Source organism: Schistocerca gregaria, chromosome 11 (assembly GCF_023897955.1).
Source record: "Schistocerca gregaria isolate iqSchGreg1 chromosome 11, iqSchGreg1.2, whole genome shotgun sequence".
NCBI lineage: Eukaryota > Metazoa > Arthropoda > Insecta > Orthoptera > Acrididae > Schistocerca > Schistocerca gregaria.
The window spans coordinates 28,718,229-28,734,112 of record NC_064930.1 but is presented as its reverse complement, the minus strand read 5'-3'; the positions used below and the strand labels follow the sequence as shown (position 1 = coordinate 28,734,112).

The window sequence follows — 15,884 nt, the reverse complement described above, 5'->3', positions numbered from 1 at the left end:
TCCTGCAACATAATCAAGACCTGCTACATGATAAATAACATTTGGATCTATCCTGACCCCACTATGACTGCTGTCAGAAGTGACCAGTGACATAGGGTAGTGTTTTAGGCCACCAAACAACATCAGCAGCACAGTTCCGTGATTCATGAAAAACTCACTTCCTTCAAATATTGTGTAATGGCACACATCTTTAATTCTGGTCTTCAAGTTCAGTTCATGACATTAAACTCAATGGTATGAGGTGTTTGGAGTGCATTTAGAGAGGAACATTTGCTAATTTGTGTCCACTACTATGGGAAAACTAACTTATTATGAACAGAGGGCATGGCTCAATCACCATCACAATTTTGTTTTGATAGGTATAAAGCACTAAACATGAGCAAGTACTTAGCTAGAAGAAGCAAGCTGTGTTACAACAATAGTGATAGAATCAGGTATCCTCTTAATCTCATTGTATTTTTTCTATTCATTCTTGTGTGTCATATAAGGGCTTTATGATGTCTTTATGAGCCTAATGCAGGGTCGGTTACCACTCAGAAAGCAGTTCAAACATTGTTAGATCAAGCAGAAGACACAAACTTGTCTAGTTTAGCTGTTCCTATCATTCATTCAACCACCTAGTTGCTTCTCTTTCAGCAAAAACAGGAGAAGTAGTCTTAGTGTTTGTAGATAACTGCTGACAGCCGCAAAGCTGATTTGCTGCAAATGGCCAAATTACATCAGATGGAGGTTGCGAATCTTATGTACCATGAGCTCCTGAGAAATATTCAATCACTTGATGAACTGAGGAAACATCTCATACAATGATACACATGGCAGAACAGCTGCAGATACTATCGCGATCAGTTAAATTAGAGCAATTCCAAAAAAGTATGGAAGGTTTGCCCCACACAAGTGATAATTACTGCACAATACTAGGCTTAGATTTCCTGTACAAGCAACACACACTAAAACTGTCCTCAGTGCGTGGCAAGAATTGTTGGTCACCAATTCACATGTTCTAGAGGAAAATGGTATTGAGATGAATTTAAACCCTAGCCATAAGCCAGCTGCCAGTGTACCTGCATTACATGAGTAGGTAAAACATTTAAAAGGAACAGGAAGTGTAGCGATGTGGAATCGACAATTAGAATTTGACGGCATGTTTAATCCCTGTGGGATATTACCAGCAATCCTGGTGATCCAATACAGAACACCAATAGATTATTATTGTTTGTACCATAAGATAACCCATATAAGGTGGCTCATGACTTACAGCTGATGGAGGAATTCATTAACCAACAATTACATTGATGGATCCAATGAAGAAGAATTGATTTTGCTGTGGCTACATGTACTTCAATAGTCATAGCATTACAGAATGGTATCCAATCCTCAATATAACAGAAACCTTGGACAATAACATCTATCCCACTACAAGCAGCATTAGAGGACAACATAAAAACTGCATTTGTCCTTGGTGTCGCTGCCAGTAACTACAATGAAAAATGTTCCCACCATGATTCAACATTCACTACTACGAGTTTTGTGGGGATTAAAGCTGACACAGTATATAGTGTATCTGTACAATATTACCATTTTCATGTAAAAAGAATGGGGGAGGTTTTCAACAGGTTACATTTATCACATCTTATTCTAAGCACTGAGAAGTGCCATTTTGTACTACAAGAGGTAAATTTATTGAAAGTTGTAATTATCCAGGATGGCGTGTAAACAGATTCAAGACTGGTGAATGTTTTACAGATACAGATCAGGTCACCAACTTGATATTGGAATCTATGAATCACTTCTGCCATTTGTGACATATTTGCAAGTTGAGATCAGGCTCATTACATCCATAGGCTAAAAGAAGAACAATATGTGAACACCAAATGATAGGGAAAATGATAAGGCACTTTGTGAATAGCCATCACAATGACTGGAACAAATAATTGCTGCACAATGCAGTGGCTTGTAATTCTAAAACTCAAGAATGTATAAGCCTACTGCCACAACAGGTGGCATATGGCTGAAAAATGCTATCACTATATGAAGTAAGCAAACTAATGGTGGGGAAAAATGGTGCACCAATGTGTAATTTTGTAAAAAAAATATTGAGAGAGAAATATGGAAACCAGTGCAAAATGCCAATACCAATGCCTTTGAACATCAGGAGACTGGTGCAGTAGAATGATATGCTATTCAGTGTCACGTGGATCATTGGGTAATGCTGAGATGCCCAGACACACCAATAAGGAAAAATGAAATTCATTACATGGAATAAAGGTCCTTATTGAGAAGAACTCACCAGTGAATGTCAAACTACTGTTGTCATCGTGTTAAATGGTCATACATGTTGGATTTTTCTAAAGGCACAACAGACTCATTGCTACAGTTGCAGCATTGCATGCTTCGTGCACAATATCATACTCATTAAGATCGAGACAACAGTGGTGTATTTAGACTTAAGTTTTTTGGGTTTATTTCTGGTGTGATGTACCATGTACCATGAGGAAAGTTATTTTGAGGCTTTTGTATATGTAGTCAACTTGGATAAATGTGTCATGCAGTCACAGTAATGTGAGGGTTTGTTGTATTTATGAGGGAACAACACATGACAGGAACAGAATTTCATTCACCATGTGAGGAATGTAATTGTAGGTATTATTTTTAGATGGGAAGCTGAGGCCAAGAAGCAGAAGAGAACTGAGTGCATTCTTTATGAAGCATTTTGCTTAATTATGTTTTTGTTTCTTGAGTATGTGAATTTCCCTTGTGTGGTTAAAGCGATAACATTTTGTATAATATTATCATATTTAACAAGGTAGAAATTTTGTGAGAAAGGCAGTGTTAATGGAGTTGGTAGTGAACTCAAAACAAATGGTATGGTATGTGGTTTAGAGCGGAAAAAATCGAGTTATGAGTACAAATATAGTCTCCTTATGATGTCGACAAGAAAGAACAATACTGATTATGAAACACGAGAATGCCCAGGATGGAGTAACAACAACATGAAAAATGGGATGTGATGGGGATAGAATGAGCTGCTAGGTGCAGAGTCTTCAGGCTGTGTTGGGGGCAAGGAAGGGGGGAAAAGGGAGCTGCCGAGTAGAGGAAAAGACTGTAGGTGCATTGGTGGAATAGGATGTACATGTAATGGTGGAGTGGGAGCAGGGAAAGGGATAGCTAGGGCGAGGATACAGACTAGCAAAGATTGAGGCCAGTGTGGTTACTGGAACACAGGATGTGTTTTAACCCTCCCTCTGGCCTCTACCTTCAGTAGTCCCCGTCCTCTCACTACCTATCCCCTTACCTGCTACCACTCCAGCACTACACATGCCTTGTATTCCATTAATGCATCTACAGTCTTTTCCCCTTCTCTACATCTCTCTTCACCTCTCTTGCTTCTGCCCCTCACCCCTCCCGGTACAGCCACGTGTATCTGCACAGTCAGGCCCCAGTGCAACTGCTGTGTGTGTGTGTGTGTGTGTGTGTGTGTGTGTGTGTGTGTGTGTGGATCAAGTCTCGCATTATAAGTCTTTTACACATCTATTTATGAAAGACACACTATACCTGACACACACACACACACACACACACACACACACACACACACACACACACACACACACACACACACACACCTGCTCCCCCCCCCCCCCCCCCCCCCCCTCCATCCACATCACATGCAGACAGCAAATTCTATGGAGTCACTTCTACACAATAATTTATAAAGAACATTCTAATCATCAAAAATGTATTTAAATTCAACTTTGCTGAATGGAAAATTCCAATAGTGATTCCCGAGCACACTTTAAACAACAAAGCCAGTCAACAGGTCGGTGATGAACAGATATTCATGTGGGTTCTATTGTTCTTGGTAAATCTGCAATCACACAATTTATCAAGCACATCATAGGACAAGTTCTAACAGATGTTGCATTGCAGGCAATGGACACAGTCCACTTATCATACTGATACAGGTTTTCAGATTTCTCCCATAAATTAATGATCATATGATGGTGTGACATCACCCACAAGCAAACAGTTTGTAGAATTTTGGTTGTGATGGTATTCCAGCATGTGACACTGGAGTTGGTGGTTATATGTGCATGCGCTGTATCCTAGCTGGTGTGTATGAATGGTGTTTGTCTCTTTTTTACTGATGAACACTGTGGCTAAACAATTTTTGTAATTATCTTTGTATTGTGCCTGTGTGGAACTTAACATGTCTTCTTTATGGTAAGTAGCAATGTCTTTCCTACTACACTGTTGATATTCCCAATGTGAGACAAGACAGCCATTGCTTTCACAGAAAAATGTTTGTGGTTGGCTATGGAACCATGATCATAACCAGCCATGCCACTGTTCAACTGAAGCAAATCAATGGTGATGAATGTCTTTCTTCAGGGCACCAAAAATAGGGAAATCACACGGGCAAAGATTGGGACTGTATTGAGAAATATAAGGGCTTCCCAGGAAAAATTTTGCATTGTAGTCCAAACCAACTTCTCAACATGTTGTACTGCTTGAGATGAAGAGGTGCACACCTAGGAATAATAATGGTACTGCAGGGAAGACACTGACTGTTTTGTCTCTTGTCAGAACTGTTTTAACAGTTACTGTGATTATTTTTTAAATAATAAACATTTTCTTACATTTTTCCATGTGTCTTGATTTCATTTCACTGTCTCTTGTACATGGTGCAATGTGTATTGCTCAGTTTTTTTTTTTACCATGAGATAATAGACACTACTGTTCTCACATAAGCTTGGTTATGAACAGAATTATAAATATTTATGGTGTTCTGTTTTCTAAATAAATGTCATTTTTAATCATTGTAAAGATTTTACATTTGATTGGCATTTCATTTCGGAATGATGTGCACAGTATGTAAGTAATTTTATTCTTCTAGTTTTGTGTATGAACAGCGTTCTAGTGTTATGGATTTAGGTATGCTTACATTTGTTAGTTTATTAGATGCCACTGATAATGTGCTATATGCCCAAGTACTGGCATGGCATATAAATGTTTCTGAAGTGCAGCTCATTGTATATAATAAGATGTTCTTTATGAAATACATATAAACAGCATAGCACCCAGCATACAAGATTCAGACAAATATGAAAGTAAAACTGACAACAGATGTGAGTGACCTGCCCTTACTTTTCAAAATTCCCATCCTATCCTACTCTCCTTCCAAGGAATGAACAATTAGTTCTAAAAGCTAACAAGTGTGTCACTTAAGTGCGTCTATTCACAGTACTTTACTGGATGTAAGTACTAGCTGGCTATTTTGTCTCACAATCCATTAGCTTTTGTGACTTAATTTTGCTTTGTAACTATACACACAAGCCTGTTTCATAATTACAGATCCATACTTTCGTCCTACAGTTTTTAAGTGCTACATCAACGTGTCTCAAACAAAGTAGGAGATATATCGCAACCACATCTTAATCCGCTGTTAATCCTCAATTCACTAATATTACACTGGGCATAAACATAAACCCTATATTGACCTACTATGTGAAGTGCTCCCTTCTTTCAGAAAATGGCAATTCTTAATTCTACATATGAGGTACTGATATGTTAACCCTTCTCCACAACACAATACCTATAACAAAATTATTTGCTAGGGTCACACCAAATTTATAATACCCAAGATATTTATTATTATAATGACTACTACTATTTATAGGTTAGTTCTAAGAGAATACAATTTTAATACATTTTTATTTTTTGTCTGACCTTAGAAATCAAATATAACAATACAAGTCTACAAAATTTTGAGAAAGTATTCCTTACTAAATACTTAGTGAACAACTATGGCAAAAAGCATGGAAAAAATAAACATAATTATTTAGAAAAACATCATACCTCATCCACCTCCTGCTTAACATGCACATTCCAATCGGGGATGGGAATCTCTTCAAAAGTGACAACCTACAACAAAATTTGAAATTCAAATAAATCAAATAAAATGTGTGAAAATCAAATTTATCATAATTACTTCAATATTGGTAAGAAAACACACACTATGAATTCGGAGACACAAAAATTTTATGTAAAACGCATAATAACCACGTTGGCATTGTCAAACTGAGTTAGTGACTGTAATGAATTCATCTATAGTATCAACCAAAACTACAGTCATGAGGATATGTTCATATAATCTAGTTTTCTGGAATTTTATTTAATTTCATTACTACAGATTTATGATGTAATTAAAAGTACTTTGGAAAATTATTATTTCATAGTGTTCTGGTTGTGTGAGTGTTTTGGAGAGACAGAGAGTGAATGGAGGACATATGTAAAGTGAGAATGCAATATTTTGTTAAAACTATGTAAATTTATGCTTGAGAAAGTTGTGCTATAGGGGAATTTGTGACATATGTGTGAGTGAGCTTGATTTTGTAAAAGGCAGCCAGAAGGGGTGTTCAGTATTAAACTTAGTAGTAATTTATTTTGTGGAAAGGAATCACATTTTGTTTTCTTTACATTTTATTTAGTTTCAGAATTATGAAACTTATAGTCTAAATTTTTTGTGGCTATCTGGCTGGCTGATAGAAGTATATAAGTGCTCAGGATGATCTGACTGGCTGCTTAATGTACTAGCCAACAGGAATTCAGCGTTTTGCAAGTGTCTGAGTAGGGCTCTGTGCCTGAGATCTGCAAGTCGAGATACTCGTTCGGGAGCTGTCTTCTGGTAAACTCTTATGTTAAATCGTGCTGATCAGATTTGTACAAAAATGAAGAAATGCACATGTTTCATAGATTGTCATGTTGCTGATGAAAAACCAATACAGCATTGAGTATTCTATGAAAGTTTGAGCCATGTGAGTGGTTTATTTTAGGAGACATTTGTGTGTGAACATTTCATGTCTACATAAATTCCACATGGCATGTTTTGTGCAGATTACAAGACATTATGGTTAGAACTTCTTTACAAAAAGCCTACTGTACAACTGAATGTGTTAACTCACAAGTACTCATGGGTTAGTGACTGTTTAGGATGTTCAAAATATTGAGTCAGACTAAATATCTTCTGACTGCTTTCGGATGTGAACTTGCAACAGATACAGTCAGTAACACTAAACAACTGATGTTGGGATATTAAATATAAACTTGATAGCCATTGACCATGTTTTAAAGACAATAAACCAACTTAAAGGAAAATTTAGACATTTTTTAAAATGAGTCGTGAACAAATCCCGAATGTTTGATAGTTTAACTAACTTTCAACTACTATCCATGGACTGGGTTACATGGCTTTTGCGCGGTAGCTATTTAGACAAATATTCATAAACTCTTCTTTTGTCAGCTAAACGAGTATTTATCATCACAGAGTGAAAGGGCAGACAACTTGAAGTCTATCCAGGTGGGTGGACAGATTGTTAAATTCATCATGCTAGACCAACCTGCCCTGCTGCACCCTCCAAGAACTGGACATTTATATGGTAGCATCTACAGAAATTCCACAGACCAAGAAACTCTGACTGGGATTTAAGCACTTGATATAGCAGGAAGCACAAAAGATTTTATTATTTCATGAGACCATGATTTCACTTCTCCAGATTTGATAGAAAATTAGCAGGCTTATCAAACATAAAGAACCAGTTATACCTAGCAATATTACTAATCACACAAGTTGCATGGTGTGCAGTTGATCTCTAAAAAAAAAAGTAGCATATGTTGTGTGGTATTTATGTGGTAGATCTCTTTCAGAAGATATTTAATATGTCATAATTAAACAATTATCATCCTCTCATCATAGAGCAGAGATTTCATCTGTGGTACAATTAAATGTAAACAAAATTTATGGATGTTGTAGGAAGGAGGATGAAACAGGACATTTGTGCAAAGGAAAAAGTACCAGCCTGCTAAGTGTACCCACTCAAAATGTTGAAAAAATTCACCTTTTTCTTTGAACATAGTACACACAAATTGACATACAGAGCTGGTATGGAAATACAACTGACAGCAACAATAGTTTAGTATTTTAAAACAAAGATGAAAATGAAACCATAAATAATTAAAATTTCACAGAAACTGGAAAAGGAAGACTATATCAAACACACAAATTATTTTACAGCAATGTTGAAAATCGTGCAAGAAGAAACATTTGCTGAAAAACTCATGTTTAGTGATAAAGCAGTTTTCTACATAAGTGGTAAGGTTAACTGGTATAGCATGTGAATATAGGATACAGAAAAGCCTTCATGTGTAACTGCATATCACCATGCCTCTTCAAAGAATGCATGGTATGAAACAGATTATTGCTTTGATGTTTTCCCTGTGACCAAAGGGAGTTATACAGAATATCTCATGTGACCAAGGGAATAATGTAGAACACCTATAAATACAATGTATCAAAATTTTCAGTTTTCTTGTACGTTCCCTGTAATTCTTGTCAGCATACAGCACTGTATAGGATAATTACAGCTGTTTTCATTTGCTTTGAGCACTTTGCATGGTCCTGTATGCAAACTGATTACACATTCTGCACTCTCCCTTCTCTACAATTATTCTACAGGCTTGTTCAGTTTTCCTTAGCAATTTTAGTGCTAAAATTATAAGGATATTAGAGAATTCTAAACTATGTACTTTGAGATATGGAACCAAGAGTTGGAAACATATTTCTGGCAGTGAAACATACTGAATAATAATTCAATTGCACAACCTATTCCATCAATCCCAACATGAAGGAGAGCCTCCAGGGATGTGTAATGAGTTAACTTATACATGAACAGGTAGAAGCAACCACTGCTGCCTACTTCTGAAAAGTACACTAACAACGAGTTACAACTAGAGCTAATCTACTCAAAGTTGTAACTATGGTAATTAGTCCCAATTTACTTTATACATCTACACTCCTGGAAATGGAAAAAAGAACACATTGACACCGGTGTGTCAGACCCACCATACTTGCTCCGGACACTGCGAGAGGGCTGTACAAGCAATGATCACACGCACGGCACAGCGGACACACCAGGAACCGCGGTGTTGGCCGTCGAATGGCGCTAGCTGCGCAGCATTTGTGCACCGCCGCCGTCAGTGTCAGCCAGTTTGCTGTGGCATACGAAGCTCCATCGCAGTCTTTAACACTGGTAGCATGCCGCGACAGCGTGGACGTGAACCGTATGTGCAGTTGACGGACTTTGAGCGAGGGCGTATAGTGGGCATGCGGGAAGCCGGATGGACGTACCGCTGAATTGCTCAACACGTGGGGCGTGAGGTCTCCACAGTACATCTATGTTGTCGCCAGTGGTCGGCGGAAGGTGCACGTGCCCGTCGACCTGGGACCGGACGGCAGCGACGCACGGATGCACGCCAAGACCGTAGGATCCTACGCAGTGCCGTAGGGGACCGCACCGCCACTTCCCAGCAAATTAGGGACACTGTTGCTCCTGGGGTATCGGCGAGGACCATTCGCAACCGTCTCCATGAAGCTGGGCCACGGTCCCGCACACCGTTAGGCCGTCTTCCGCTCACGCCCCAACATCGTGCAGCCTGCCTCCAGTGGTGTCGCGACAGGCATGAATGGAGGGACGAATGGAGACGTGTCGTCTTCAGCGATGAGAGTCGCTTCTGCCTTGGTGCCAATGATGGTCGTATGCGTGTTTGGCGCCGTGCAGGTGAGCGCCACAATCAGGACTGAATACGACCGAGGCACACAGGGCCAACACCCGGCATCATGGTGTGGGGAGCGATCTCCTACACTGGCCGTACACCTCTGGTGATCATCGAGGGGACACTGAATAGTGCACGGTACATCCAAACCGTCATCGAACCCATCGTTCTACCATTCCTAGACCGGCAAGGGAACTTGCTGTTCCAACAGGACAATGCACGTCCGCATGTATCCCGTGCCACCCAACGTGATCTAGAAGGTGTAAGTCAACTACCCTGGCCAGCAAGATCTCCGGATCTGTCCCCCGTTGAGCATGTTTGGGACTGGATGAAGCGTCGTCTCACGTGGTCTGCACGTCCAGCACGAACGCTGGTCCAACTGAGGCGCCAGGTGGAAATGGCATGGCAAGCCGTTCCACAGGACTACATCCAGCATCTCTACGATCATCTCCATGGGAGAATAGCAGCCTGCATTGCTGCGAAAGGTGGATATACACTGTACTAGTGCCGACATTGTGCATGCTCTGTTGCCTGTGTCTATGTGCCTGTGGTTCTGTCAGTGTGATCATGTGATGTATCTGAGCCCAGGAATGTGTCAATAAAGTTTCCCCTTCCTGGGACAGTGAATTCACGGTGTTCTTATTTCAATTTCCAGGAGTGTATATTAGGAAAAAAAATCTATTTGGAAAAAAGGCTACTGCTCCTCCTCCAATAGTACATAGCTGCTGTTTTTGTCTGATATGTCTGGCACAGCATTATGTAACTTCACATGGACCAGAATCAGCTGTCTATATAGTGGCAAAAATGGGCTATATCTAACACAAATATTACTGTTTCACATATTTTACATTCATGAGTCCAAGTATTCTGATAAATTGTTGGCTACAGATATATTCTTTTACTTTGTGTTCAAATATTTGACAATGTTCTACTGCCTGGCTGATGTTCTCTGACAACTTGTTAGAGTGTTTTGCACCAGTATATAAAACTCCTGTTTGAATCTCTGAGAGGGATACATTAGCTGTATAGAAGTTATTTCTATTTTTAGTATTGTATTTGTGACCTGCTGAGTTCATCCTAATTCACAAGCACAAATAATCCCTGTGAGTGTATGTATTGGCATGCACAGCCCATGAATGGGGTTCAGCAAGGTGGTCGTTTATCAGATTTAGACAATATTCTCACTCCATACTTCTCTAGAATAAACACTTTTTTTGCTGTAGCTTCAATATCCCGAAAGTTGATGCCATAGGACTGAATTGAAACAACATACACAAAATACGCTAGCAATCCTTTCTGCAGATCAACATAACGAGAGAGATTTCTGAATGTAACACAGGCAGAAATGGGCTTCTTGATTAACTCATCCACATGCTAGTGCCATGTCAGTTTACTGTCTGTGTAGATGCCCAGGAACTCCACACATGGACCCACATACAGTGTATGCCACTACTTTCTGTTCCTGGTAAGTCATTTTTAATGGTTTGGAAATGCACAACCTGAGTTTTTGTAAGATAATAGTATTGAAAGAGTGCTCATACATCACAGTCAAATTATATTATAGGTCAAGAACAGGAATGGACCAGGTCCCAAAACTTGTGACACACTGTACTTAATGCTCTCCTACTTCCAATACAGTCTAACTTTAGAGCAACATTTGTTAAGATGAAATCCTGTAATCAGTTCTGAAAATACAATAGCATTCATGCAGGGGAGTGCCTGTAATTCCACACCTGATAGATTTCCTAGTACAATTTTGTGATCTACACATTCAAAGGTACAGGAAAGATCACATACAGCTTGTGTTTCGTAATGAACATTGGCATCCTACATTAACATTTGCGGTGTCATCTTGAAAAATAATACATAATTGTATGTGGTGTTCACCAGTTTCTGCAGTTCTTGACTGATTGTCAAAAAGAAACCATTGGTTGTTACAATAACTTGCAGACACACTTTGAACTTATGCTGCATATAATATCCCAGCTGTGGCTACTGGAAATTTAGTTCTTCACACTTCTCATATACATTTTTTAAGCAGTCATTTTGAGGTATCTCTGTTTGAAACTAGATTCTGTATAAATAAGCAATAAAATAAACATAAGTCCATAAAACACAAACTACTACTTATTTCAAAGTCTTGAAAAGATTTTACTATACGAATTTTAATTTGTTGGGCAAAATACCCGTTGATGTGGTCATTACCTCCAAATTTGTATTTTTAGGAACTGGTGGTGACTCTAGATTTCTGAAAGGCTTCTATGACTTTCATCAACACCTGCACTTATTGTTTTTATGTACTGGTGCAATTAACAAATCAACAACACACACATTAAATGATCTGATCTGAGCACCTTGTCTAATGTTGATACAAATTATGCCAGAAATGGTGGCCACACACATACTCATAACTTCTACCAGTGTACACATATGTTATGTAATTGTGCGATTCTTTAAATAATGAGATATATCAATCCAATATTCAGGGCGTATACACGTACAAGATAAAAAAAGTCCTGGATTATTACCGGATTTCCCCCAGACATCCCGTTTAATAAGTATACTTTTTCCCAGGCGAAAATACACTTTTACTGTGCTAAGTGACAATAGGTTTTCTGTAGATGTTTCCCTCAGAACTGTAAAGCTTTTCAATCCCTTGAATGGTTAACATTTCCTACACTGGAGTAGAACTTCCCAGAAACAAAAAAGAAACAAAGGAAAAAATGGGGGAGAGAAGTTTTGAAAATATTTCTGAAGAAAAAAAAAGAAAGAAAAGTTTTGGAAAGACCTTTGATGTGCAGAAACATATATGCTCTATATTTTTGTATTACAAAAGTATAAATTCAAATTGCACCAAACACAGCACGTTCGTTTCCAGAGCGTTGAAGTCAAGATTGTGATGTCCCTTTGTAAGCCAGTCATATCTCATGCCACGTGATCTCGTCAGTCGATGACAACAGATACGCAGAGCGTAGGACCCATGTTTTAGTCAGCCAATAGCAAGATCACTGTTACGTAGCGCAAACACACAAAGAGGAAAAGTTAATGGTTTGCATTAATATACATAGTATAGCTACAAGAAAAGCTAAGCTTTCACTTATAATATGGTCTCTAAGATTAATAAGCTACAAGAGAAGCTAAGGTTTCACATGTAATATTGATCTTTTTCGTGTGTGTTATACTTTAAGATACATCACACAAATGTAATAATAACCACCATTAGACCAAGATTACATATAGCATGCAGATGGAGCCACTAAGTTGGTGAGATATATCTTATTGTATTACACAACAGCTCCTACCACTGGCTCATTGTATGGTCTAGAATCTCAGTCTGAGAATGGTTACTATAAGTGAACCTTGTGATCTTTTGTGGAAAAAAATTGTTATTTGAACCATTAATTTTTATTTACATATTCAAAATCAAGTGGCTATTAAAAGTAAAAAAAAATAGAAAAGGTTTTCTGGAAAAGGAAAATTTGTTAACATCTAAAATAAATTTAAAATTTTTGTGAAGGTATTTGCCTGGGGGTGCAGCATTTGTCACATGTAAAACATAGATGATACGTGTTCAAACAAGAGAACAAAAGCTTTCAAAATGTGATGCCACAGAAGACTAATAAAAATAAGATGGGTGGACAAGATAGCTAACAAATGAAAATTGAATCTAACTGGGGACAAAATAACCTTACGTCACATTTAAACTGAAGTGGGACTGAACTCAGGAATAATCAACTTGGTAGCAGAGGGTAGTGTCATGGGCACATATTGTAGAGGAAGAACAAGACAGCTACAGTATGCAAAATCAAATGGATGTAGGATGCTGTAATTATGCAGAGTGTAGCTTGGAGAGCTGTATCGAAAAAGTCTTCAGATGGAGGACCTAACAACAATTCACACATGCAAAGACACATTATATAACAATAGTACTTTTGTAAACAACAGAAGGCACATGGAAGGCAAAATAACACGAAATCTTAAATGAAATCTGGTAACTACAAAAGCAAAGGTGACAGGAACAACAAATAAAATGCAGAATTAGGCAAAAGTATACAGAGTTTGTGAAAAGATAGAAATGAAATTATGACAATGGAAACAATTGAATATAATAATAGTTTAAAGCAGAAACATCATCAATTTACTTTCATCAGTTAAAGTAGCAATTGGCACAGTAAGTAATAGTAAAGGCAAAAATGCAAAAGTTCAAATTGCTCTGAGCACTATGGGAATTAACAGCTGAGGTCATCAGTCCCCTAGAACTTAGAACTACTTAAACCTAACTAACCTAAGGACATTACACACATCCATGCCTGACGCAGGATTCAAACCTGCGACTGTAGCAGCCACTCGGTTGCAGACTGAAGCACCTAGAACAGCTCGGCCACATCGGCCGGCAACTGGACAAGTATCCCAATTTTTACTTAATGTTTGTATGGTGACACAGATCTTTACAAAATACAAATCGTTAACACTGAAAACAATGCCATCCCAGAATTAATACCAGGTGTGAAGATAAAAAGGCAAAGGAAACTAAAGATAATGGTGTCTCAATAGAATTGGTTAAAACTGGAGAAGTAGTATATGTGAAAGTGCCAAAATTATTTATAGAAATGTCTGAAATTAAGGCATCTCCCCAAAGTTAGGATAAGGGACTGATTATTCTCCCTAAAAAAAATGTCAATATTATCAACACACAATTGATGATGAGATCATATGTTTCATTGCAGACTGTTTCATTTAACTAACATATCATGGCTAGCATGTAGTAATTTGAGCAGGTCATTTGGCGCCATTTTTGTTGTTATTCTGAGAAAGTCTATTAATAAACTTTCAAGAACTGACTTTAAATGATGACTTGGAATTTACTACAACTCCCTTTGTATCACTCACTTGGGGATTGTGAGGATAACAATAGAATAATTACTGCACACATAGAGGCATTCAAACCATCATTTATTTCTGCACTCCATATGCAAATGGAATGGGAAGAAACCCTAATAACTGGTACAATGTGTCATAGTCTATGCCATGTACCTCACAGTGTTCGAATATAAGACTGATTGCTATAGTGCAGATGACCTCACAATAGCTAATTGAAAGCAAGTAAAGTACTATATTTCAGTTAATACTGAATTAATTAACAAGGCTATTAGACATCACCCAACTATGAACTAATTACATGAGGTGGCACACAAGAATCGTTCTTAGGGCCCTTACATATTCTTATGTATACCAATGATCTTCCATGAACCAAGGACCTTTCTGAGGTAGAGTGGCTTGCATGCATCAATGACACAATCACACTGTAGCTGCAACTACAATGGAGGGGACATATGGAGAGGTCAGACTTACAGGTCTTGAAGAGCAACGTTTTCAGTAGTTGCAGGGAAAATAGTATGGACGACTGACTGATCTGACATTGTATGTGCTTTCTATCACGGTACAACAGTTGAAGGCAAAGGGAAACTACAACCATCATATTTCCCAGGGATACACAGCTCTACCATATTATTAAATTATTTTGGCACCTTCTTGGGTAAAATAGTCTGGATGCAAAGTAGTCCCCGTTACAATCACCAGGTTATGACTACTTACGAGGATGTAATCATTAGGAAAAATAAAATGGGTGTACTGCAGGTTGGAAAAGAAAAAGGGCAGTTTGAAATTACATATAGTGGGAAGTAGTGAAGTCCATTGTCCAGAATACACAGTCATGAAAAGAAAATCAAACAGGTTAATGCAAGCATAGGTCTAATAATGAATTTAAAAAAAAGAATGCAGCACAGTTTCCATGAACAGCATAATGAACAAATTATCATAGGCACAACAAACACGTAGCCAGCATTCATAACAATATTACAAGTTTATATGCCAGCTACCTCTGCAGGTGATGAAGAGACAGAAAAAAATATATGAGGAGGTAAAAGAAATTTTTCAGAAAATTAAGGGAGATGACAATTTAATTGTAATGTGTGACTGGAATCTGACAGAAAGAAAAGGACGAGAAAGTAATATAGTAGGATAACACGGACAACTGCAAAGGAATGAGAGAGGTGGTGATCTAACAGAATTTTTCAGACAGCATAATTTAATCTCTGTTATTACTAGGTTTGCAAATCACAAAACAGGGGTGTACCTGCAGAAGAGATCTGGAGACACTTGATAACTTCAAGTAGATGAAGTAATAGTATGACAGAGATTTTGAAATATTTCCAGGGGTGGATGTGGACTGTTACCATACTTAATTGGTTATGAACTGCAAATTAAAACTGACA

At 38.1% G+C, this 15,884-nt stretch overlaps 1 protein-coding gene across 1 annotated transcript in view; it reads right to left on the bottom strand.

Moving 5' to 3' along the window:
* LOC126295242 (uncharacterized) overlaps window positions 1–15,884 on the bottom strand; it is a 148,596-nt gene that overhangs the window by 84,648 nt on the left and 48,064 nt on the right. Inside the window, exon 5 of the mRNA XM_049987598.1 lies at window positions 5,857–5,922. Coding sequence (XP_049843555.1) covers window positions 5,857–5,922 — 66 coding nt within the window. The remainder of the gene's footprint in view (window positions 1–5,856; window positions 5,923–15,884) is intronic.